At 36.2% G+C, this 25,064-nt stretch overlaps 1 protein-coding gene across 1 annotated transcript in view; it reads left to right on the forward strand.

The window, feature by feature from the left end:
- Window positions 1-24,468, forward strand: part of IQUB (IQ motif and ubiquitin domain containing) — a 45,924-nt gene extending 21,456 nt beyond the window's left edge. The window contains exons 8-13 of the mRNA XM_046020973.1: window positions 2,623-2,798; window positions 10,991-11,161; window positions 14,439-14,615; window positions 19,343-19,591; window positions 20,720-20,905; window positions 24,286-24,468. Of these exons, the coding sequence (XP_045876929.1) occupies window positions 2,623-2,798; window positions 10,991-11,161; window positions 14,439-14,615; window positions 19,343-19,591; window positions 20,720-20,905; window positions 24,286-24,468 (1,142 nt within the window). The remainder of the gene's footprint in view (window positions 1-2,622; window positions 2,799-10,990; window positions 11,162-14,438; window positions 14,616-19,342; window positions 19,592-20,719; window positions 20,906-24,285) is intronic.
- Window positions 24,469-25,064: the final 596 nt, after the last annotated feature.

Genomic DNA, 25,064 nt, shown 5'->3' on the forward strand with positions numbered 1-25,064 from the left:
AGAAACAGGACCTTTGAAAAAGTAATTTGGAAAAAAATAAGGTCATATGAATGAGCCCTAACCAGTATGACTGATTCCTTATAAGGAGAGGAGATTAGGAGACACACACACACACACACACACACACACACACACACACACAATCATGAAGAGACTTTGGAGGATGGTGTCCCTTTAGACCAGGAGAGAGGCCCTCAGAAGAAACTAACCCTGCCATCACCTTGATTTTGAACTTCTGTCTTCTAGAACTGTGAGGACATAAATAAATTTCTGTTTTTTAAGCCACCCAATGTATGATACTTTGTTATGGCAGTCCTAGAAAACTAATTCCGTATTCCAGTTTGTTTTTGTTTTTATTATCATCATCCCCATGGAACATATGTTTTATGAAAGGGGGCAGAATCTCTTTTGTTTTCATCAATGTTTTTTCTGTATAGGTCTGGAAACTGTGAATTCAGAAAGAAAGTAAGTTTTGTCCATCTACTCCTGATTCCTGTGTGTTTCTATTCCTTATCGGTAGTTGGGACATGCTATTTCTCTGATGTCATGTTCCATTCCTTACTATAAATTTACAGGAGGTTGTTCATCTAATGGAGAATTTTGTTGGAATTAAAGCCCATTATTTTAATTTCTAATTAGCTTCACTGGATTGTTCCCTTTTAAAAAATCATACTAATAATTTGAGCAAAATGTGAAGTCTGAATATATATGAATATAAATGAATTTGAGTGCATATATATATATATATATATATGCGCACCAGGACTTAAATATTAATCTTAGGAGAGCAGTATATTGCTATTTGAGGTTGGTGGGATGGCATAAGTAATATCCTAGCGGCCTAAATTTATTATTGTTCCCAAAGGTTTCTAATGTAAAAATGGAAGTAAAATAGGCTTACTTATATCATTCAATTTTTATTTGCTTTCTGGGAACATCTATATAATCCCATGAGATAAATATTCTCAGTTATTATTTCCACAAGCAAGCAATTTTTCTCTTCATTCATATACTGCCTTTGGATATATGGATTTTGTCAAATTTTTAAAAGTTCTTTTGGTTGGTAGAACTACTCTTAAAGGATAAACTCATCAATCATAGATTTTCTGGACTTTCATAACATAATTTAGGCCTTAAATTTGCAACCCTTTTGCTGAAGACAATTTAGCTTTTAAATTTAAAAATCTTCTTTTTCAACAGACAAAGCTGTACAGTGTCTGAATAATGTATTCCTGGTAAGGGACAGAGTGGATTCTTATAAAGAATATCAGTGGCATGTCCTTGGCCTGATCAGGATGATTTCAAATGGAAAGTTGAGAGGAAGAAGAAATAGTTTGATAAAACTTTAAAACTAGATATTATCAAAGGCAGTGGTTATAACACAAGAAGGCCAGAAACAACAATTTATTTGAGAGAGAGAGAGAGAGAGAGAGAGAACATGAGTGGGGGTAGGGCCAGAGGGAGAAAGGGAATCTCAAACTGATTCCTGACTGAGCGCAGAGCCCCTTGTGGGCTTGATTCCAGGACCCTCAGATCATGACCTGAGCCTAAATCAAGAGTCAGCTGCTCAACCAACTGAGGCACCCAGGTGCCCCTAAAATAAATACATAAATGTTAAAAAAAATAATAATCATTAGTTTTAAGACTAAGAAATTTGAGTCATCTTGTGGAGGAATTTAGCTGGAAAGGTAAAAAACAATTCAGTGATAGGTATTTTCACATATATCAGAATACTAAACATATTTATATATATACACACACACATATATATGGGAAATGTATATAAAAATATTAACCACATTTATATATTTATATACATATATATGGGAAGGAAATAACATGTTGCCCTCTGTGTATCTTCTTTTGGGGGGTTATCTTCCTGAGGGAAATTATTCTTTTTTTTTTCTTTAATCATTTTATTTTATTTTTTCTTTTTCTTTTTTTTTCTGAGTAAGCGCTGTACTCACAACTCCAAGATCAAGAGTTACAGGCTCCACCTAATGAGCCCACAGGGCACCCCCAAAAGTGTATGCTTTAATCCCCATCACCTGTTACCCCTCCTCCCACCCACCTCCTCTCTGGTAGCCATCAGTTTGTTCTCTAGAGTTATGAGTCTGTTTCTTGGTTTGCCCCTCTCTCTTTTTTTACCCCCTTTGTTCATTTGTTTTGTTCCTTAAATTCCACATATGAGTGAGATCGTATGGTATTTGTCTTTCTGACTGCCTTATTTGGCTTAGTTGGCAAAAACACATATTCTTGAAGGGGGGGTCTGAGAAGTACATGTTCATGGCTGCTACAAACCCAAACCGTATATTTTTCAATACTGGGGAGAGCTTGCGGTTACTTGGAGGCATAATGTAACATTATCTGGGCTGATTTCCTTCGTCTTCCCTTTATTTGACTCTAATTTTATTGCTTTAAGTTTCTCAGCTTCCATTTTAAGCTTCCATTTTCCATTCTATTTTTTCATATGTCAGGTGTACAATATGGATGCTTATATTCATGTATGATTTTATTTAAATTGACATACAAATAAAATACTGTTAGGATATGAGGTAAAAAAATTTTCTGAAAAGATGTGGGATTTTAAAAACTCAGGAGTTTTTCATGTTATTCTTCTAGTCTGGAAGCAAGAAGAATTTGTACGCATTAACCAGTCTTTCACTGGAGCTGAAAGGAAAGCTGCTCTGTGTGAACTTCTGGAGAAAGAGACCCAGTTAATTGCTTCCATTGGGAGGCATAGATACATCGCATATATGGCAAACCGGGAGGCATCAATACAAGCTTTTTTGGATAAGGTTAGTAAAGTAACAATTATTTAAATAAGAATGTATCCTGAGTTTAAAAATGTAGAATAATAAACTAAAGAAGAGACTTACATTGTACAAATTTGCATGTTTAAAATTTGTGTGCGTGTTTTCCTTTTTTCTGTTACAGCTTTAGACTTTTAACTGTGGCCTAGACTAATAGTTGACAATTAATATGAAATCAATATGTTCTTAACTAAAAGGTTTTGGCCATGAAGGAAAAAATAAAGATACCTTCCTTGTGACTGTTCATTTAGCTTTAGGCTGGCTCTGGAAGTTAGATGAATTGCACACCCTGATGAAATGGAGAGTTATTGAAGTCACAAAATGTCTGGATTTGGGATGTCTCATAGAAAGCAACCTGGGAAAAAGAGATTTGTGTTTTTGCTTTTGCTCACCAGGTCATTAACTGACTAGAACTTTCTGATCAAAAGCATATATGATTATTGAAAACCATGAAAACGTACACTTAAGGGAAAAACTAATTATCTTTTCGTGTTGAAATGGCCTATTTGATATTGATTGCATAGCGTGTTTCCATAGTGACCGATCTCCTTTTGTAAATCTGATCTTTTCCAACAATTAAAAGCCATTCCAGAAACAAGAAGAAAAGAGAGAGAGTTCTTCAAGATCTTTGCCTATAGTGACTCTAGTTGCATGCTTCTTGTTATCTGAGAATATTCATTCTTAAAAAACTTGTTTTTTGATACTATAAATGCCCTCTCATTTTACTAATACACTCTCCTGTTTGATCTCAATTTTTCTTGTGGCTTTAACTACTACCTACAGGCTGGAACTCCCTGTATGTCCACACCAGACCTCTCTTAGGAGCTTCCAAATCACATATCCAATTGCCTATTGTTATTGCTCTCTGTGTGTCCCAAGAATACACCTTAAGTTGACATGTCAACACTGAAATTAAACCATCTCACTGGTTCCTCATCTCCAAACTGGTCCTGTTTTGTAACACACACAATAATGTCTTCATGGATGTTTCATCATCTATGCATTTGCTTCAGGCAGACACGTGGGCATTACTTTTGACATCCCATCCAACTACCAACCAGTTTGTTTTATTACTTTAATGATCTTCTCAGTCCTTTATTTCTATCTTTTCAAAGCCACTACTATTGCGTATAGGGAAATGGCTCTGCCATAGCACCCTGATGACCTTCCCTGTACCCGAACAGGCCAGGCAGGCGAAGACTTGAGCCACAGCTGATCTGAATCTTGGTGGAATGCCTTGTGATCCTGCTGGAAAATGAAAGGATGGGAGGCTTCTGAATAAATGCTGTGGAGCAGTTCCTTTCTTTTGCTCCCTTGTGTCTTCTCAGAGGCGGTCATGAGAGGTCTTGTCATGTGTGTGTGAGCTTGACAGTGATTCAATTGAATGTGGGTTTCCTTCTCATCTGGATCACTTTCTGTCTCCAGATTTGGCTCAGCCTCCGGCCTCACCTCTGTCATCCAGACTGCTGCCCTAGTGACCTCACTACACCCAGCTCTGCTCCTGCCCCTCCTTACTGTCCTCAGGGAACAAGGATTTTCGTCATCCATCCTCAGCACACCTCATGTGTCCTGCTGTTGTCTCACTGTCATCTCTCCTTGCGCACTATAGCTACACTCCTCCAGCTGTGTTCATTCACTGGCACAGCCTCAGAAAGACCACGTGCTTTCTTCCATGCTTTTGCTTCTAGTGTCGCCTCCACACAGAACGTCCTTTCCCTCCTTCCTTAGTAGTGAGCTAGCTACGCACCCTTCAAAACAGGCTCAGATGCCCCTTCTCCCGGAAGGCATCTGCTGATCGTCCTACTCTAGCCTGTACTGTACACTTTCATGAGACCCTGTTTCACTTTTGTTTTAGTACATAGTGGTCAGTTTTTGTTCTAGCTACTTACATATCTGTTTACATCTGTGAATCATTCTTCGATACTGAGTTTCTCAACCAAGAGCAGTCTTTATCTCTGTATCCTCCTATCCTAGCAGGGTGCTTATCATGGAGTTTTACTAAATGCTTGTGGAGGGAGGCAGGGAGGAAAACAAAGGGACAGAAATAATGGTTGTGTAATTTTGTATTTTAGGTATTATCAAGAAATTGGACACTGTAGATACTGTCATTTCAGATTCTTGAACATCTTCATTCTACAAAAGATGGAAGCATAATATTCATATTTTTCTAGTCATATTTCAAACTAAACTTATTCCTTTAGCAAGTTTCTTTATCTTGAATCTGGCTTCACCACCAGGAACTGTGTTCCTTATGTGTCTGATTGTTAACCTTACCAACAAGGATAGCATGGACATAGGGCAGCAGAGACCCAGAATGTTTGAAGGAGCTGGGGGCCTCTGAGGTGCGGTGGACAGGGAGGATGAGTGGCACCTGCCCTTCCTCATTTGAGGCTAGAACTTCTACCCGAGTTCCTGGTTAGGCTTTCCATAATGCTTTGTTTGCTCTAAACTACTTTAAATCCTTCTTGTTAATACTTATACAGTATCTATCCTACTTAAGTCTTTATACCCCCTCCCATCCTGCCCCACCACCCCTGGCTAACACTGTATCTAAACCTTTTTTCGAATTATAAAGAGATCAAGTCCCCACATACAATACTGACTCTGGAGCCGGTTGATGCCCATTGCTCTTTCTCATGAAGTGTAGCACTCTACAAGGTCTTGAATCTCACCCAAAAAAAAAAAAAAAAAAAAAAATGAGGTGGAGAAATGTTGTTCACAAAAATTTTCATGAGGAAGAAGGATGTGGTCTTTGTCTTTTTTTTTTTTTTTTTTTTTGTAAAAACTGTTAAGTTTTTGGGGTAGGAACTAAGACCCTGAAGGATCCTAAGTGTAGAAAGAATTGCCAAGAAGATGGAAGTCTTCTGAGTGTTGCCAGAAGAGAAAAAGAGAAAGTTGAGTGAGGAGACAGTTGGAAGGCAGTGGGCACAATGTGACTTTTTACTAAATAAATGATTAAGGGCAAGATTTTTTCTTTTTCTTTCTTTCTTTCTTTTTTTTTTTTTGTTAGTAAGAGGAGACGGAACAAGAGAAATGATTGGGGCTTAGTGTCCACACTGATTCAGGACAACACAAAAGGATGCAAGCAAGACCAGAAGACTGAAGGAAAAAGGGAAAAATTAGCCACAAGAACTTGTAGAAATCAAGGAAAAGGTTTTTTATGAGTCATAGGTTTTAGAATTTGAATTCTAAATTCACAGTTACCGTAGCTGATAAACCAGTTAATCTCACCAATCCTCAGGCTACGATTTAAAGGAAATGGACATTCTAGCTGATACAAGGGAATCTTACCTTAGTTTTGACCAAAATGTTGTTCAGGACAAGGAAAACACATCCACAGGTTGGCACTGCTACACTTGAAGTTGACCCTAATCCATTACATGGCTTAATTGTCTAGTCCTTAAAAATATTGACTAACAGTGACTTTGGCCTACTTTTAACCTGTTATGGTAAATTACAAAATCTTTGTTATTCTATTTAAATTCATTTAAATCACTTTTTTGTATAGGATGCCATACTAAACATTATAGAAAACAATAGAGTTAGGGGCACCTGGGTGGCTCAGTCTTAAGTGTGTTAAGTATCTGCTTTCAGCTCAGGTCATGATCCTGGGGTTCTGGGCTGAACCCCAACTTGGGCTTCCTGCTGGGTGGGGAGTTGGCTTCTCCCTCTCCTCCTCCCCCCGCCCCTGCTTGTGTTCCCTGTCTCACTGTATCTCTCTCTGTCAAATAAGTAATAAATAAATAACCAATAGAGATAGATTTTTATAGTCTTTCCTTGGAAATACTTCTACAATATCTACTCTTCTTTAGGCCTGTCTGCCTCTTCCCTCCCCCACACCTAGCACTGTCTCTAATATTCAGGTGGAGACAGTACTGATTTCATAAAACTTGAAGTAACTTATTATCCAGCAGTTTGGTTTTTTTTTTTTTATTACTAAGAAAAAGTAGCTTATATTTAATTAATCCCTGAAACTAATCAATGTCAGAGTTTTTCAAATGTCAAAACTAATGATCAGAGCTATAATGCAGACTTTAAAATCCGCATTTAGCCCTGTAATGTATAGATATATAATGAAAATATTTATTTTCCTATAATTTGGAAATAACTTTGGAGAATAAAATTTTATGTTTGGTTTTAGTTTAACTTCAATGTATTTAAATATTATATAGTTTACTGAACTAATATTTTATTTTTAATCCTCTTATCCTGTACATAGAATTTCTGAGTAATGAATACTGTTATTTCCAATAGTCCAATCAAGGCATTAAACTAATCAGCTATTATGGATTCATACTAAGTCTTCATTCTCCATAAAAGGCTTAATCTAAAGATTTTTTTGAAGTATTAGTTAAATAATCTGTAATTTTAACACATCAAACATTGACCTTGGCAGCAGATTATCAAATGTTAGAAACTCACAAGCAATAGAGATGAAAAAAAGCAGGCCAAGAAATTCGAATAAAAAAGCATCAGCCAGTTTCTAGTGTATCTTGGGTTCTCTTCACCCAAACTGTGTTAAAGAGACAATTTGAATTTCTTCAGGACATTTTCTCGAGTCAAGGCCATTTATTTCCTTGATTCATATACCACTTCTCACAGTCACTAGCTAAAAAAACTGCAGTCCTTGTGAGCTCTGTCATTTAAAGGTTTTTTTTCTCCCCTACACTCTGGTGGCCAGCAGCTAATGGGATAGAAAAATGCAACCGATTTTTGCTTCTCTCTTAGCACCGTAGTTCACAGGGGTGTCCTCTGTGTATGAACAAAACCCCTTTGCTGTTGTAAAAGAAAAGTTGATCACTACGCAGTAGCTTTTGGGGGGTTAGGGTTATTCTTAATTTGTGCCCTTGTGGACCTGAGTATTAATTTAGGAGGAAGAAAGCCCTCTCTCCCAGTGCAGTCATTTCTCCTCTTCTGTGGAAGCCTGCTGCTCTCAAGGTTTTTGTTATCTCTCCACCTTCCCTTCCTTGAAATGTTTCTTCCTGCTGTTCTTCTGTTTCTCTCCTCTGGAGTCTGCCCTGTCTCAATTGTTGGCAGCTTAATGGAATTTATTACGCTCCTGTTTTCCAAAGCAATTTAAGAACATGATTGTTGTACATCTCTTATTACAGCCAAAGCAGTCAAAGAAAAAAGAAAATAGGAAAAAGAAACAAGCAAGTTGACGCATTTTCCTGTGTCAGAGTTAAAAAAAAAAAATACCTTAAGGCCTGAAATCAAAGAAGCTTAGACTTGAATGAAGATCAAGTTATCAGTGTTGGCAGAAATACATCCAAGTGTAAAAACAGCTTTGTCAAACAGAATTTTTTTCTATCTTTTACTGCTAACTAGAGAAACTCAAACTTCAAATCCAGGATTCTTTGATTATGTCGCTCAGTTTCCTTTACTCTGGCTAATTCCTGGTTATTCTTCAGGTTTCATCTTGGATATGATTTTCTTTTCACCAGATAATCGCTTCATAGCAACCTGTGGTTAGTTTCCTATTTATCTGCAATCATCAAGCATAATCACCCTTTATTTTAATTACTTATTTTCTTATCTTTACATATTATTAGATTTGAGAGTTCTTGAAGTCAGTATATTATTTTATTTACTCTGCCTAATACACTGACTAATTATAGTAAACAACAAATATTAGTTGAATGAATGAATGAATGAATGAGTATGGTAGGCCCTATCAGATATACAGAACTATGTGAGAGATTTATTTCTTATAATCTTTCGGGAGAAATAAAATTAACAAACAAGATAATTATAGAACAATTTGGATTTAAATTTCATTGCCCTGAGTGATTGAAATAGAGACACTCCGTTTTTGTCTGTGTTCACGTGTGTGTTCACAAGTAGCAAATGTGTTCACAATAGCCCTTCAGATACCAGCAATGTCATTGATTCAAAACATAGTAGTTAAGAATTTTTATGGAAAAGGTAGGATTTGAATTAAAACTTGGAGGGTGGGAAGGATTTGGGCATTGAACATACTTGGAAAAAATCCAAGATATTACCATATCATACCATATTATATAGGGCTAAAAACTTGGAGTGAAGATGGAGTTCAATCAGTCTTACCAGCTAAAATACAATTTAGTAGATGAACTAGGCATTTTATTAAAACGTAGTTATGCTTGGATTATTACAAATGAAGTAAGTTACTGCCTGCAGAGCAAAAGGTATTGTCCACATTACTGAAAGAAAGGACAGTGCATTTAATAGAACCCTGAAGAAAATTGCATGGAAAGATGAAGATATTACTTAGACTTTAAAATATCACAATATGAAACTTAGCCTAAGATTGCTTATACCTTAAAACTTTAAAAAGGAGCCTTGAAACAAACATTAAACTTTAGTAACACTCTGAGACCTACCCTAAACAAGGCTGTATCTATTTAAAACAATATATATATTTCTTTGTTTCTAGGTGATAATAATTAAATGACTAAATATTTTCCTTTTTTAAATTTTTTTTTTTTAGTTAGAGCAGGACAGAGAGAGAGAGAGCGAGCACATGAGCAGGGGGAGGGGCAGAGGGAAAGGGAGAAGCAGACTCCTTGCTGACGAGGGTCTCAGAGAAGCTTAATCCAAGAACCCCAGGATCACAACCTGAGCTGAAGGCAGACTCTCAACCAAATCAGCCACCCAGGCACCCCTATAAGATATTTTCTTACTGAGCTATTTCCCTTTTATAATCCTTTATAAATTTGAGTTAATTCTATCAGTCTGCTAAATTGTAGTACATTACTTAATATTAGGTCTATGCCCTAAGAATATAGATTTATAGGCTTACAGCCTCTCATTTGCTGAATTAAAACTAGAACTGGAATCTAAAGTTTCTGATGAAAATTCCTAGCTCTGAACAGCACTTATTTCGGCTTTGATCAGAAAATGCTGCCATTCCTTTGAAAACACATCAAATAAAGTTGTTTTTAGATGGTTCTTTTCAGTTTTCAATGCAATTTAGCTAATATGAAATGCAAAAATATTTTTAAGTAATTTAAGTCTGCAACTAAAAATGCCTCATAATACTGTCATTCTAAATACAACCTTATATTATTTCTCTATTTGGCTAGTCTGCATTCCTGATGATTTGTTCCTATACGTGGGCTTCTGTTTAAACTTTAAATTGTATCAAATCTAAGATTTAAATGGCTTCAAGTATGGCATAAATTGGACTGCAGGTCTCCAAAGCAATTACTATTCAGCGTATAAAAAATCCAGCATTTGGACAGTTAATAGTCGTCATCAAAATAGCCTTGTTTCTGATAGATTAACATCAGGGAAAGAAATTGAGCAACTTTATACCACAAAGGAGAGGAGAAAATAGTGAGTTTTTCACTGTGAAATTCTAGGTAAATGCATCTTTTCTTAAAGTCTCAGTAGGAAGGAACAGGAGCAGTGTCAAACACAGACTTGATCTTCATTAAAGATTGCAGTGGTGTCTCTGGTGTCTTACTTCATACGCTATCTCCTGAATTCTTAGCCCAAGAGTCCGCAGATGAGTTTCAGGGCAAGGGAAGGCCATTTTTAACCCTCAGTTCCTCAGGTGGGCTGAGTTGGGAGGCACCAATCCAGATTTGGGAATAGGGAGGGAGCATCTTGGCCATCAGCTGGGACCACAGCACTGCTAAGATAGCTAAATAGAGCTGTTTGACCAGGACATCTGCTTTGTAAGGAACTGTGAACTTGTTACAGATTTATGTTATGGAAAACAAAACCTTAACTCACAGAGTCCCGTTTTGTAGTATCTATAGGTCTAATGCTTTGAGAATTGTAACCATTACTCCTCAAAAGTTGTTTTCAATTGGCAAAGCATGATCAAGACATATTTCTATAAATCAGTATAATTGAACCAAGCAGTTCATATTTTTAAACACTCCTTTTCCCAAAGGGTAATGAGTTATTCCGTATACCCATTAAGCCATTTGACATACTGATTAGTACAAACTAGTAGAAAATTCTGAACCCTGTAGAAATGTTTGCACTTCGGCAGACTGAATAGCGCTTTTATATTTTTTTTTTCCTAAAATGTTTTACTTTCCCATGGTCTACAAATTCCTCAATTAATTTCTTCAAGTTTTAGCGATACTAAGCATATGATACTAAGTTAGCTTTTAGTAGAAGTACCAAAATTATTTTTTAACCTTTAATTAACTGATAATTATAAACATAATATTATTTTTAAGTGTTCAGCTCCAAAGGTGTGGAGAACATTGAGTGGCAAAATAATTGAGATGGATACACAGTTCACCATCAGAGCCAGAGAGCTGCAGAACATCTATAAGTGCATTCTGCTGAAAAATATCTCTCAAGATGAAAGACTGGATGTTCTCCTAACGCTTAAACATACTGTGAAGGTACATTAACTTTCTCTTAGTTTTGACGTATTACTATCAATTAAAAAAAAATGAATACTATAATAAACTGTTTTGTGTCAATTGTAAAGATGATTAATCAATGTTTATATATATGGATTTGTTTTGTCAACAGCTATATTGTTTTGGTGTACTTTGGGGAGGATGTGGTTTATGCATTAATATTTATCTAAAAGTTCTCAAACTATATATTATGATACGTAATAAATATAAATGTAGCAAAATGAATATTCTAAACATAAATATACCCCTATCTATGCAGTGGATACAAATACATGGAGATTAATACTCAACTCAGTTCAATAAAACAGCAATTGTCTATATATTTTGACCCTTTTGAGTGAAAATTTTATTTTTAGCAGTTTTAAAGCAACATTAGAATATTTTAATTTTTTCCTCTTTATTGATTTAAGACACTTTAAGTGGTTGAGTAGATGGTTCTGTTGGAAAGTAAGTCTCCATAGGTCTCTTGTATTTCTCCCCATCTTTTTTTTTTTTTTACAATTTTATTTATTTATTTGGGAGAGAGAGCAGGAGTGGAGGGAAGCAGCAGAGGGAGAGGGAGAAGCAGACTTCCCAACAGATAGTCCTCTATCCAAGGACTCTGAGGTCATGACCTTAGCTAAAGGCAGACACTTAACCAGCTGAGCCACCCAGGTGCCCCATTTCTTCTCATCTTGAGAACAAAGGCATTGACTCAATTAGGCATTGACTGTCTTTGTTCTGGATTACCTTTTTATTTTTATTTTTTTAAAAGATTTTATTGATTTATTTGACAAAGAGAGATCACAAGAGATCACAGAGAGAGAGGAGGAAGCAGGCTCCCTGCCGAGCAGAGAGCCTGATGCCGGACTTGATCCAAGGACCCTGAGATCATGACCTGAGCTGAAGGCAGAGGCTTTACCCACTGAGCCACCCAGGCGCCCCTGGATTACCTTTTTAAAGATGTTTGTGTAGTGACTAACATTGGAAGATAGAGATAGTTGGGAAGAAAGTGAGAAGCAGTAGCTCCAGAGGTTGGAAATGAGCATGATATCCATGGGGGGCAGTAAAAAAGCCAGATTGGAAAAAAGAGTGCAGGTAGGGAAGAATACAGTTAGAAATCCTCCTATCTGACATACTTAGGAACATAAACTGGTTGATAACAATAATAATAAAAAGAAAACAAAAACAAAGTATAGGCTTATAAAAATAAATTGTGCTATTTTAAATAATATGTTTAACCTAGTATAGCTACATGTATATTTATTTAACAATATTTTGATTGAGGACTAAGGCCTTTAAGCATGACTCGAATTCCGGATCTATTCCTTATGGCTATATAATATTAGATAAGTTATTTAATATTTCTGAAAATCAGTTTCATCATTTATAGAATTAGTTGCTTAGAGGATATAAATGTATGTGTGTGTATATATGTACATATATATTTATAAAATATAAATAACTATAATCTATATATCTCAGTGCTTACAAATAGGCAGCCCTCAATGAATTATAGGTATTACTTTGATGACCATTACTAAGAGAGACCAGTGAATCTTAAACCTGAGTACACAGTAGAATCATCTGGAGAGCTTGAAAGAGAGAGCAAGATTCTCAGAGACAGGAGAGAGATTGAAAGAGAGAGAATATGAGAATCAACGACTAAGGGATAATATCTAGGCCCCATTTCAGAGAAGTTGAATTAGATCCTCAAGTGGGAGGCAATGTTAAAACCTTTAAAAATCTCCCCTAGGTCATTGTAATACACCTTTATGGTCAAGGACCCCTGATACAGACTCTTGAGTTAGCTTTACCAAGAATGTATTTTTTTTTTTAAAGATTTTATTTATTTGTTTGACAGACAGCGATCACAAGTAGACAGAGGCAGGCAGAGAGAGAGAGAGGAGGGAGCAGGCTCCCTGCTGAGCAGAGAGCCCGATGTAGGGTTCGATCCCAGGACCCTGGGATCATGACCTGAGCTGAAGGCAGAGGCTTTAACCCACTGAGCCACGCAGGCGCCCCCCAAGAAGTATTAAATGGTACAGAAGAACATTATTTTACAGTTACACGCACTTCACGTTCTGACTCCTCATGCAAACTGTGTTTCTTTCTTTCTTTCTTTCTTTTTTTAAAGATTTTATTTATTTATTTGACAGAGAGAGATCACAAGTAGGCAGAGAGGCAGGCAGAGAGAGCGAGCGAGAGGGAAGCAGGCTCCCCGCCAAGCAGAGAGCCCGAGCAGAGAGCCTGATCCCAGGACCCTGGGATCATGACCTGAGCTGAAGGCAGCAGCTTAATCCACTGAGCCACCCAGGCACCCCCAAACTGTGTTTCTTTTAATCCTCTCTTGAGCAGTTGGAGCAACATACTTCTGTTTTACTACTCATAGATCCTACCTTAATCACCTGACTCCTACTTGGGGCTTTCCTTTTCAACCATACTAATTTCTGTGACTTTATCAAAAAATTATTGTAAATTATACAAATTTTCAGAAAAAATATGTAAAATATGCATATATATAACAAATATGAATATGAAGTTTAAAAAATATGAAGTCATCAACCCTGTAACCTGTCTCTGACCCCAGAACAGGACATTGCCAACATGCCAACATGCCAAAGAGTATCCCTCTTTCTCTTTGAAATCCAGTTCACCTTCTCATCCCCTAGAATGTTGACTTTCACAGCAGTCATTTCCTTGAGTCCCTTTATATTTTTACCACCTATGTATGATGTATGTATGTATATATATATCTATATATCTACATATATCTTTAAATAATATAGTTTAGTGTTGCTTACTTTTGGATTTTATTTAAATGGAATGATACTGTGCCTTGCTGCTTTAGCTCAACAACATTAATTTGTAAGATTGGTTTGTTACTGTATATAGCTGTAGTGTACTCATGTCCATACATGTGATATTCTATCAATATATGTATTCTATGAATAAGCCATCACTTATTTATGTCATTAATTTATTTGTGGATATTTGGTTGTTTCTAATTTTGAATTATTATGAACAATGATTCTATATGTACATTTCTCTAAAGCACCTAAAGAGTGGAACTGGTAGATTGCAGATTACACATGTCTGAAGCTCTACTAGATAATGCCAAGTATTTTTTCCAAGTTAGTTGAACCAATTTATACTCCTACCAGTTTCTTTTGGAATTTCTTTATTTTAGAATATAGTTTTCAGTTTGGTGGTAATTTCAAAAACTAACTTAGTGACTTTGAAAATTCTGTACTGAATATGTTTGTGTTTTATATAGGAACATGAATGTAAACTGACTCAGGAAATTCTAGAATTGATTGACAGAGAGGTGGACCTTATAATGAGAGGAGTCAAACATCGTAATCTTGAAGGACTCAGAAAAAGAATTGCAACACTCTTTTTTCATTACATCAAAACACCTCTATTTAATCCAGAAGTTGCAAGACATCTTAAGGTACTCTACTTTTTCCCTTTATTCCTTTCTCAGAATTCTGAGATATGCCATAGTAAATTGAAGTACATTCAAATTTCGTTTTAATGCTTTAACTTGGGGTCCATGTGGAAGACCATCTTGTTGATGAAATCTCTTTTGAATGACTGTTTTTTATGTCAATAAATTAAATGTAGTCATTTAATTTCTTCTGTGTCTGTATTTTTAAGTTTGAATTCTTCCCCACTCTCTGAACCAAACTGAATATTACACTGAGCAATCCTATTTTCTCACACTATCATGCTTTTGAACATGCTGCTAATTCCACCTGGAATGCTGTCCCCTACTTCACTCAGCTAACTCTTGTTCATTTTGACATTTAATTCATGGGTCCTTTCCTTCATGAGGCCTCAGAGAGAGTTAAACTCTTCATTTCTGAGATTCTACGTGTGCCTTGTTTGTGTTTCCTTATAAGACTTATTGCTGAGTCATAGTTACGACTGAACAGATCTGCGTAGATATCCTGAGAGAACTTCCAATGTAACATGTATTTGAATTAAACGACCCTTTCCAGCTCTAACATGCTTGGGCCTCTATGAGGATTTTGCTGTCTAGAGCCAAGGAAAATATCTTACTGCCTTCTTACTGTCCAAAACTATTTAAAACACTTTTAAGTTTGGAAGGGAGTGGTTTACTAAAGAATTCTAAATAGTGTTTTATTCTAATGATTATATTTAGAGTTATAACTTATTAAGAAGCTGGTTAAACATGTATTTCGCTCTTTTTTTGATGTAAAATCTCATTATTTTGGTAAAACTTCTATTTTTTATTTTTTAAAAGATTTTATTCATTTATTTGAGAGAGAATGAGAGAGAGAGAGAAAGAGAGCATGAGAAGGCGGAGGGTCAGAGAGAGAAGCAGACTCCCTGCTGGACTCGATTATGGGACTCCAGGATCATGACCTGAGCCGAAGGCAGTCGCTTAACCAACTGAGACACCCAGGCACCCTAGTTAAAACTTTTAGAAAAATAAAATTAATTTTATATTTTATTTTAAATGGATTTTTATTTTTTATTTTATTTTTTATTATTTCTTAAAGATTTATTTATTTTTAGAGAGAACAAAAGAAAGAGAGAGCACATGCAAACAGGGAGAAGTAGAGGGAGAGAGAGAAAGAGAATCCTAAGCATGCTCCCCACTGAGCCCAGAGCTTGATGTGGGGCTCGATCTTACAACCCTGAGATCAGACCTGAGCAGAAAGCAAGAGTTGGATGCTCTACTGATGGAGCCACGCAGCTACCCCTTTAGTGGATTTTTTTTTTTAAAGATTTTATTTATTTATTTGACAGACAGAGATCACAAATAGGCAGAGAGGCAGGCAGAGAGGGAGAGAGGAGGAAGCAGGCTCCCCGCTGAGCAGAGAGCCTGATGCGGGACTCGATTCCAGGACCCTGGGATCATGACCTGAGCTGAAGGCAGAGGCTTCAACCCACTGAGCCACCCAGGTGCCCCCCTTAATGGATTTTTAAAACTTAATTGTATCGCAAGAGAATATAACAAAAAGTCAGTGTGCCTGGCTGCCTCAGTCTGTAGAACATGCAACTCTTGATCTCAGGGTTATAAGTTTGAGCTCCATGTTGTATGGAAAGATTAGTTAAAAATAAAATCTTAAAAAAAATATATATATATAAATATAACAAAACTCCAAGAGAAAAATTGCCCATTATATTATTTCTTATTCAAATTAATGTTCTACTAGCCCAAGCGACCTTCTAGTCCTCTATATACTTAACTCAGCTTTTATATGTTTGCAGTAATAGATTTTAATATTCTACACATTCACATAACAAATTTGACTATTTGGGGTCAGTTTTGACAAATGCAGTCATGTAATCAATAGCACAATCAAGATAAGAAATGGTCTTGCCTCCTCCCCCTGAGTTCCCTCATGCTGCCACTTTGTAGTCGGCCCTTCCCCCGGCAACCTGACCCTTGACGGACACGGGTCTGCATTGTATATCTATGGTTATACCCAAGCCAGTGTGTCATATAAATGGAATCCCACTATATGTAACTTTTTGAGAACAGGCTTCCTTCTTTAGCATATTACATTTGGTACTTACCCATGTTTTTGAGTGTATCGTTAATTCGTTGTTAGAGTTGAGTAATGTTTTTGTTGTCTGGGCATACTAGAGCTTTAGCCATTCACAGTTATAGAACATTGGACTGTTTGTTAGTGTTGGGCTTTTGTGAGTAAAATCACTACAAACACTTGATTGTGAGTTTTTGTGTAAATTGATTGTTTTGAATTAAATACATAGGAAGTGGGATTTTTGAGTCATCTGGTAAATGCATATTTACCTTTGTAAGAGATGGCCAAACTTTCTTTCCACACTGGCTGAACCATGTTTCATCCCTATCTCTAATGTGAGAGTTCAGTAGTTCTGCATCTTTGTCAGCAGCTGGGATTGCCAGTCTCTTTTAATTTTGGAATTCTACTAAATGTGTAGTAGTATCCCATTATATTTTAATCTGTGATTTCCTAATGCATATAGTATTAAGCATCTTTTCGTGCATCTTTTTTACCATCCATGTAACTTTTTGGTGAAGTATCTGCACATACCTTTTCCCACTACCCCTCTTCTTAAAATTGAGTTGTTTTCTCGTTACTAAGTTTTGAGAATTCCTTGTATATTTTATATGTAAGTCCTTTGTAAGATACATGATTCGTAAATATTTTTCCTCAGTCTGTAGCTTGTTTTTGCATTCTCTTAATAGTATCTTTAACAGGGTCACCTGGGTGGCTCAGTGGATTAAGCTGCTGCCTTCGGCTTGGGTCATGATCTCAGGGTCCTGGGATCGAGCCCCACATTGGGCTTTCTGCTCAGCGGGGAGCCTGCTTCCCCCTCTCTCTCTCTGCCTGATTCTCTGCCTGCTTGTGATCTCTCTCTCTGTCAAATAAATAAATAAAATCTTTAAAAAAAATAAAAAAAATAGTATCTTTAACAGAGCAGGTTTTTTTATTTCAATGAAGTTGAATTTACCCCTTTTTAAAATGGATCATGCTGTTGGCATTTATTTTGTACTAAAGAAATATTTTTCAAAGAATTAATATTGTTAAAATGCTCATACTACCCAAAGTGATCTGTACATTCCACCCAATGGCTATCAAAATTCCAATGGCATTTCCCAAAGAAATGGAAAAAAAACCCAAAACACTAAAATTTGTATGGAACCACAAAAGAGCCCATAGAGCCAAAGCAATCTCTAGAAAGAACAACAAAGCTGGAGGCATCATGCTTCCTGACTTCAAAGTATATTCCAAAGCTATATAGTTCAAACAGTATGATACTGGCCCAAAAACAGATACATAGATCAGTGCCGCAATATAGAAAGCCCAAAAACAAACCCACAAAGGAGTTAAGAACATAACCGTCAAGAAAGGATAGTTTCCTTACTAAATGATGTTGAAAAAACTGAATAGCCACATGCAAAAAAAAATCAACCTTTATCTCACACCACGTACAAAAATCAACTCAAAATAGGTTAAAGATTTAAATATAAGACCTGAAACTATAATACTATTAAAAGGAAATATAGGGAAAATCTTGTTGACCTTGACCTTAGCAGTGATTTTTTGGTCATGATAACAAAAGCAGAGGTGACAGAAGCAAAAATAGATGTGACTTATCAAATTGAAAACCTTTTGCACAGAGAGGAAACAGTCAACAAAATGAAAGGTGACCTATAGGATGGGAAAAATATTTGCAAACCATGTATCTGATGAGTTAATATTTTAAAAAAAGTCACTTATAACAACTCAACAGCAAAATAACTTTAACCCAACTTAAAAATGGGCAAAAGAGGGGCACGTGGGTGGCTCAGTGGGTTAAGCTTCTACCTTCGGCTCAGGTCATGATCTCAGGGTCCTGGGATCAAGCCCCGTGTCGGGCTCTCTGCTTGGTGGGGAGCCTGCTTCCCCCCAACCCCCTGCTGCTCTGCCTACTTGTGATCTCTCTCTCTCTTTCAAATAAATAAAAAAATCTTAATGAGCAAAAGACCTCAATAGACATTTTCTCAAAGAATATATAATGGCCAACATGAACATGAAAAAGTGCTTCATACCACTAATCTTTGGGAAATGCAAATCCAAACCACAATGAGATATCCTCTTATACCTATAAGAATGACTAGTATCAAAAAGAGAAGAAATAATAAGTGTTGGCAAAGATAGCGAGAAAAGGGAACCCTTGTATTCTGTTCTCTGAAATTTAAATTGGTACAGCCATTACAGAAAACAGTATGGAAGTTCCTCAAAAAAATAAAAATAGAACCACTATATGATACAGAGTTTCAAGTTTTGAATATGGATCATTAAACCAATCCAAATTCAGTGTTAAGATAAATGAAATGAGAAAAACACTTAGTTTAGCAGGCTTTTATTTCTGTGAATCTAGCCTGTAAGATTAATGTAGCATGACACCAAAATCTAAATTCTTTAAAAAAATAATACAGATTTCTTAATATTTTGGCAGGATAAATGAATACTGTTTGAAATTTAACTTTTGTGTAGAATGGGAAGTTAAGGAAAATAAGACTAAGAATTAACCAACTTTTTAATCTCATTCTAAGATAAGTTAGCCCTCAGTGCTTCTGCTGAATAATGTTTGGCCTGACTTTTGTAACTTTCTTTTCTTTTTCTTCTTCTTCTTCTTCTTCTTCTTCTTCTTCTTTTTTTTTTTAATACTTAGGTCCCTCAAGACCCATTGAAGTTTTATAAGAAGATTTACTTTTGCCACGGTTGCCAGCTCTATTTGCCTTCCACAGAGTTTGCCGTCTCATCCACCTTACACCGCATATACCGGTGTCGTCACTGTATTAAACTTGACAATGAGACTCGACAACGAGAATCATTTTTGAAGTACAAATGTTTACTTCAGCGGCTCTACTATTCAGAAGCTGATTATGAAGATGATTCCAAAATTGCTTTCCTGATCCAGGTATGATCAGTGCGGGTTGCCAGTCATGGATGAAATTTGTTCACTGATTTTACAGAAAAGATTCCAGCTTTCCCACAGAAACCTTTTAAAATAATGGTTTCAGGTGCCTGGGTGGCTCAGTGGGTTAAGCCTCTGCCTTTGGCTCAGGCCATGGTCTCAGAGTCCTGGGATCAAGCCCCTCATAGGGCTCTCTGCTCAGCGGGGAGCCTGCTTCTCTCTCTCTCTGCCTGCCTCTCTGCCTACTTGTGACCTCTCTCTGTCAAATAAATAAAAATCTTTAAAATAATGGTTCTTTTCTTTATGCTTATACTTTGTGAGGCTTGCCCCTCTGGCAATTCTAAGTCTGAAGACTTCAGAATAAAAAACCATTTCAAGAATTTTAGCTACTATGGTTTAGATTAAAAAACAACAACAAAAAAAAGGTTTTTAAACAGTTACTTTATTTCCCCCCATTTTCCTTCTTTTTTCATTAAGAAAACAAAGTCTCTTTAATAACACTAAGGAAATTGCTTAATCCTTATCAAATCTCAATTTCTTCATTTGTAAAGTGGAAAAAAAATGGCCTACAATAACCCTGAGGATAAGGGTTAGGATAAGGATAGTGGTGAATAATACATTTTGAGAAGCCCTGAATACCATGCACACGTAAGGTAAAATTAGCATACTGGAGGAAATATATGCATCTTTCTCTGGGTTAAAGATGCAGTCTCTCTGACTGTGAAACTGATAATGTAGCTTGGGCAGAGTGAGCAGAGATTTGGTGAAAAATTAGAAGATATGAGGCACCTGGGTGGCTCAGTGGGTTAAAGCCTCTGCCTTCGGCTCAGGTCATGATCCCAGGGTCCTGGGATCAAGCCCTACATCAGGGTCTCTGCTCAGCGGGGAGCCTGCTGCCCCCCCACCCCCACCCCGCCTGCCTCTCTGCCTACTTATGATCTCTGTCTGTCAAACAAATAAATAAATTCTTTAAAAAAAATTAGAAGATATAAGAAGCACTAAAAACTTCATGAATAAAGTTTCTCTTAAAAATATGCTCAATGTGATTATTTCTTCAAGTAATAGAATAATCTTAAAGAATTGTTATGTTTAGAAGAAAACATTATTTTTCAAACTTGTGTTGACATGCAGCTACAAGATATTCAGTACCTGGTAGAGAACATCTGGGCATCGCAGTCAGTGCTCAGTGCCTGGAAGGATCTCAATGATCTGGTCATGGTCAGGTGGGATAAGTCCTTGGAGTGGTCCCCCTGGAACTGCATTCTTCTTACCAAAGATGAAGGCATTGCTCATCTCAAGCTAACAAGTATCGAAGAGGTAAGAAAGTGGAAATTTATTTGAGGAATTAATTTGATCAGTGAAAATATTAGAGTATAACCTTTTACTACATTCCATGCATAATTCACATACATACATTGGATGAAGAAACAGAGAACGAATAACAGTAACAAAATATGTGGATGGTATTTATGGCTGCGATTAAAATTAAAAGGATGCTAAGGCATAGAAAAGGACAAGATAAGAGATCTGAACATCTTGCAAGTAATCTAAACTTGGTTCCCCTCTCTGCTAATAATAACAAGTTCAAGCATGTCATTCCATGGTAAATTCCGTGAGTACAGGGAATTTTATTTAGCTTATTCATGTCTGTCTCTCAAATAAACTACACCAGTGCCTGTCACACATTAGGAGTTTTAGTAAGTATTTGCTGAATGAATAAATGAAATACCAGATAGATATTATATAACCTAGAATCTGCCCTTCTTTGATTAACCATCACGAGTCTGTCTAAAAAGCACACTAAATTCTCAAATTTTGCTCATAATCTTGTGCTCTAAATGAAAATCATAGTGAGGGGTATGGTTCTGAGACTCCACTTTTTATTTTCTCCCAACTAACTCGGAGTGAGGAAAGCACTGTAAAAATTCAATACCATTTAATTTTAGTTACTTACAAGATGCAATCCATAAAACCTTTTGATGGCAGAATTGAGTTCATCAGAGATTCACTTACACCGAGCAAACATAGGATCCCAATAGCTGATACTAATTCTCCACCTTCTATTGATTAAATTTCTATACTATTAATTTCATGCAAAATATCAGTTAAAAGAAAATAAAGAAATGACTTCAAATTTAATAGTCATTTTGAATGACTCTATTCCCTGCTTCTGTTTTTACTGGGGAGGCAGAAGGTATAAAGAGGAGAAACTAGTTAAATTTTTAGCTTTTTTTGAATAATTTTCTAGGAGAAGCCAGGCTCAGAAAAAGGGATTGAAAGAAAAACAGCATGAAACTGAAACTGTGTTAAATATTATATTTAGTAAACTAAACTGCTTCATAAATATTTAATCACAGAAAGCATAGCCAACACTACAATATTATTTCATCTAGAACCCGTAGTGGGATTGAAGTTCATTCCCAAAGCTGATATTACTGCTTCAATTAATCCACACACTCCTTTTGTGTATTTAATCAAATTACTGCAGTACCAAATTAAATGTTCTATTCACATGCATTTCTGATTTCAGGATGGCGATCTTACTGAATTTCTATAAATAGAGCTAAGGTTCTCAACCAGACAAACTAAAAAAAAAAAACCAATAACAACACCTTTTTATGGTTTCGGCCTAGTGTAATCGGTTAAGTATTAATATTCAGCCTCATTAAAGAATAGATTATGTCTTGCCACAAGTTAAAGCATTTCTAGGATTTCCTTAATGCACAGAGATATTTGCTTTCTCAGTAAGTAAAAAAATGCTCAAAATTTAAAATAATCTTGGCTCCCTGAAATCATGACACAAGTTATAGGAAAAGCCTGGAAAAAGGCTTCTGTTCTCTGAATGTAAATGATGCAGAGCAGTTTCTTGTGTGCACATTGGTCAAAGTAGGAACACTAGTGGATTTAAAATCAGGAGACCTGACCCAGTATTTCCCCATTTCTGTCGCTCGTAATCTATAGGACATTAAGACCTACTTCTTTGCATCATAAATTTTTGTGAAGGTTAGCTAAACACATGCAATCAATACAGAGGATCAGAGCAGCCCTGGTTGAATTCTGGCTCTATCACTTAGGAGCTGGGAGAAGTCGAGCAAATTTGCTCATGTCTCGGTGCGCTAGTTCCCTCATCTGTCAAAAGGCGATAATGTGAAAAGGGGATAATATATACCGGATATCTTTCCATATTATATTACTCTTTAAAAGTTGCTTATTGTTCCTTTGCTTGTATGTACCATAATATGCTTATCTTACCACTAATGATTACATTTTTGTTTTGTGAAGGTGCTTTGAAAACCTTTTAAGTTCTGTACACATGTAATTTAGTGTTGCATATCAGAAATGTGTTAGTTTTCTTAATGAAGTAAGGACTAAGAAGTGGTAGAACACAGATTAGTGCAAGGGATGAGTATTTTGCCCTGGTATATGTGTCTGTAGAGAGGAAAGTTAAAAATAGGCCCAGCGTACTCCTACGTAATAATCTCTGCCAGGATATTGTATGCTTTGGCTCCTTTCTCCAAGTTTTTTTTGGATTGTTTTTTTTTTTTACCTCCAGATGGTGGCTCCACAGTGCTCTCAGAAACCCAGGCCCTCTAACCTTTTCTTCAGCTCTGTTTAACATTTGACTTTCATTCTCATGCTTGTGGACTCTTTGGGATGAAATAGTTAAATCATCTCCTGCATTCTCTTAAAAAAAATTTCTTGTACGCTTTGTCCAATGGCTTCTGTTATATATATGTATGTAGGTATGTATGTATGGATATACATACATGTATGTGTAATGGCCAGAAACTTGTCACATGCCCACCCCTAGCTGGAATAAAGGCTAGGAAAGCTGAGCACATCACACAATACAAGATCAGGCCTCTGAATACGAGGGGAAGAGAGAGTGGATGTTGGGTTGGCAGCAAGAAGTCTGCGGCTCTCATTAGAGAACAGATGGTCATACACAGTGGCAATGCTGTATAACAAAAAAAAGTTCAAAGTACTGTTCTAGCTGTGAAGAGACAAGAAGCATAAACATTAATAAAGAATTAAAGTGGAAAGGTACAGAGGCTTGATAAAGGCAGAAAGGTTATTTTCTGTTTAGAAGACAGAAAATGGACTCATGAAGTAGGAATCCAAGGTGGTAAAAAGGGGATACAAAGAGAAGTTTATACTGTGAGAATACCATCATAATCTTTGTTTTGGACCTGGAAATTGGGAGATAAGTACCAATTTTAGAAAAAATAACTTGGGCAAAAGTTGGTAATTTAACCAGTTTGAAGTAGAGTTAAAGAGAGAACCAAGGTGACAAAATCGTTCATTCAAATATATTGTTGAGACACACTTACATACAAAAGACCCAGTTTGAACCTTCAAGCAGTATTCCTTATAGTGGAGAGACTCTCAAGCAGATAGTGAAATTGAAGGCAGAATGAACTAAATATTACAATTAAAATACATAAAAGTACTTGCAAGTAAGAAGAAGGAGGGATTAGTTTGGACTCAGAGGTCAGAGGGAGAGTCAGAAAAGGCTTCAGGGTTAGAGCAGCATAGCCGCTGAGCCCTGAAAGGTGGTAGACAAAGTAGGAAGCAATGTTCTCTAGGCTGAGAGGACAGATGAGCAAGGGAACCGAGATATGAAAGTGTTTTTATTTTTTTGTTTGGCAAAATATATCTGTGACATTTAATAGAATTTGATTTTCTTTTCTTTTCAGGGATATGAACCCTTGTTTATTCACAAGATCAAACACAAACATATCCTGGCTAAGAACTATTTTTCTCAAATTCCAGTGCTGGCTTCATATTTACTTGGTGATGGTGAGATAGATGAGATCAGAAAGAAATATCACTCAGAAACAACTCCTAAGATTATAGTGTCCCAGAGGGCTAGTCCCTAGAAGATCCAAGAGTATTTGATGATCAGCATTTTGTCCACTGCTAATAGAGGAATACAGAGGCTGTACAATATGGAAATAGAATTTAATCTTTTTATTGATTTTAGTTGTTTTTTGTTTCTCATAGTGTTATACGTTTATGAAGACAAAACATCCTTATATAAATGTTTTATTATTAGACGTTTAGTGAAAATTGAAATACAGTTTAGTTCCTGAAAGTAATATTTTAAGGTAAAGAGAACATTTTATTTTTCATATTTTCACAATTAAAATTTTTAGACATTTCAGTGCACTGTAAAACCAACAAACAAAAGCTAGGTTTAACTTTTGACTCAAGTAATTTAAGTTAAATGTAGTTGTGGAATAGTCAGTATATGGATGGGAGGAAACATAAAATTCTCTTTCTTAAAAATCTTTGCAGGTGGGATAAAAGACGCTATATTTTAATATAACGATTTGAATCTTCACTTTTTATTTTCTACTTTTACCTTCCATCCTTCCTAAAATCCCAGTAAAACAACTGGAATTATTTCTAAATAAACAAACAAATGCATTCCATGCTGGAAAGCAGGGTAAACAGTAGAACTATCTTTTACCCT

Source organism: Meles meles, chromosome 10 (assembly GCF_922984935.1).
Source record: "Meles meles chromosome 10, mMelMel3.1 paternal haplotype, whole genome shotgun sequence".
In the NCBI taxonomy this organism is placed as follows: domain Eukaryota; kingdom Metazoa; phylum Chordata; class Mammalia; order Carnivora; family Mustelidae; genus Meles; species Meles meles.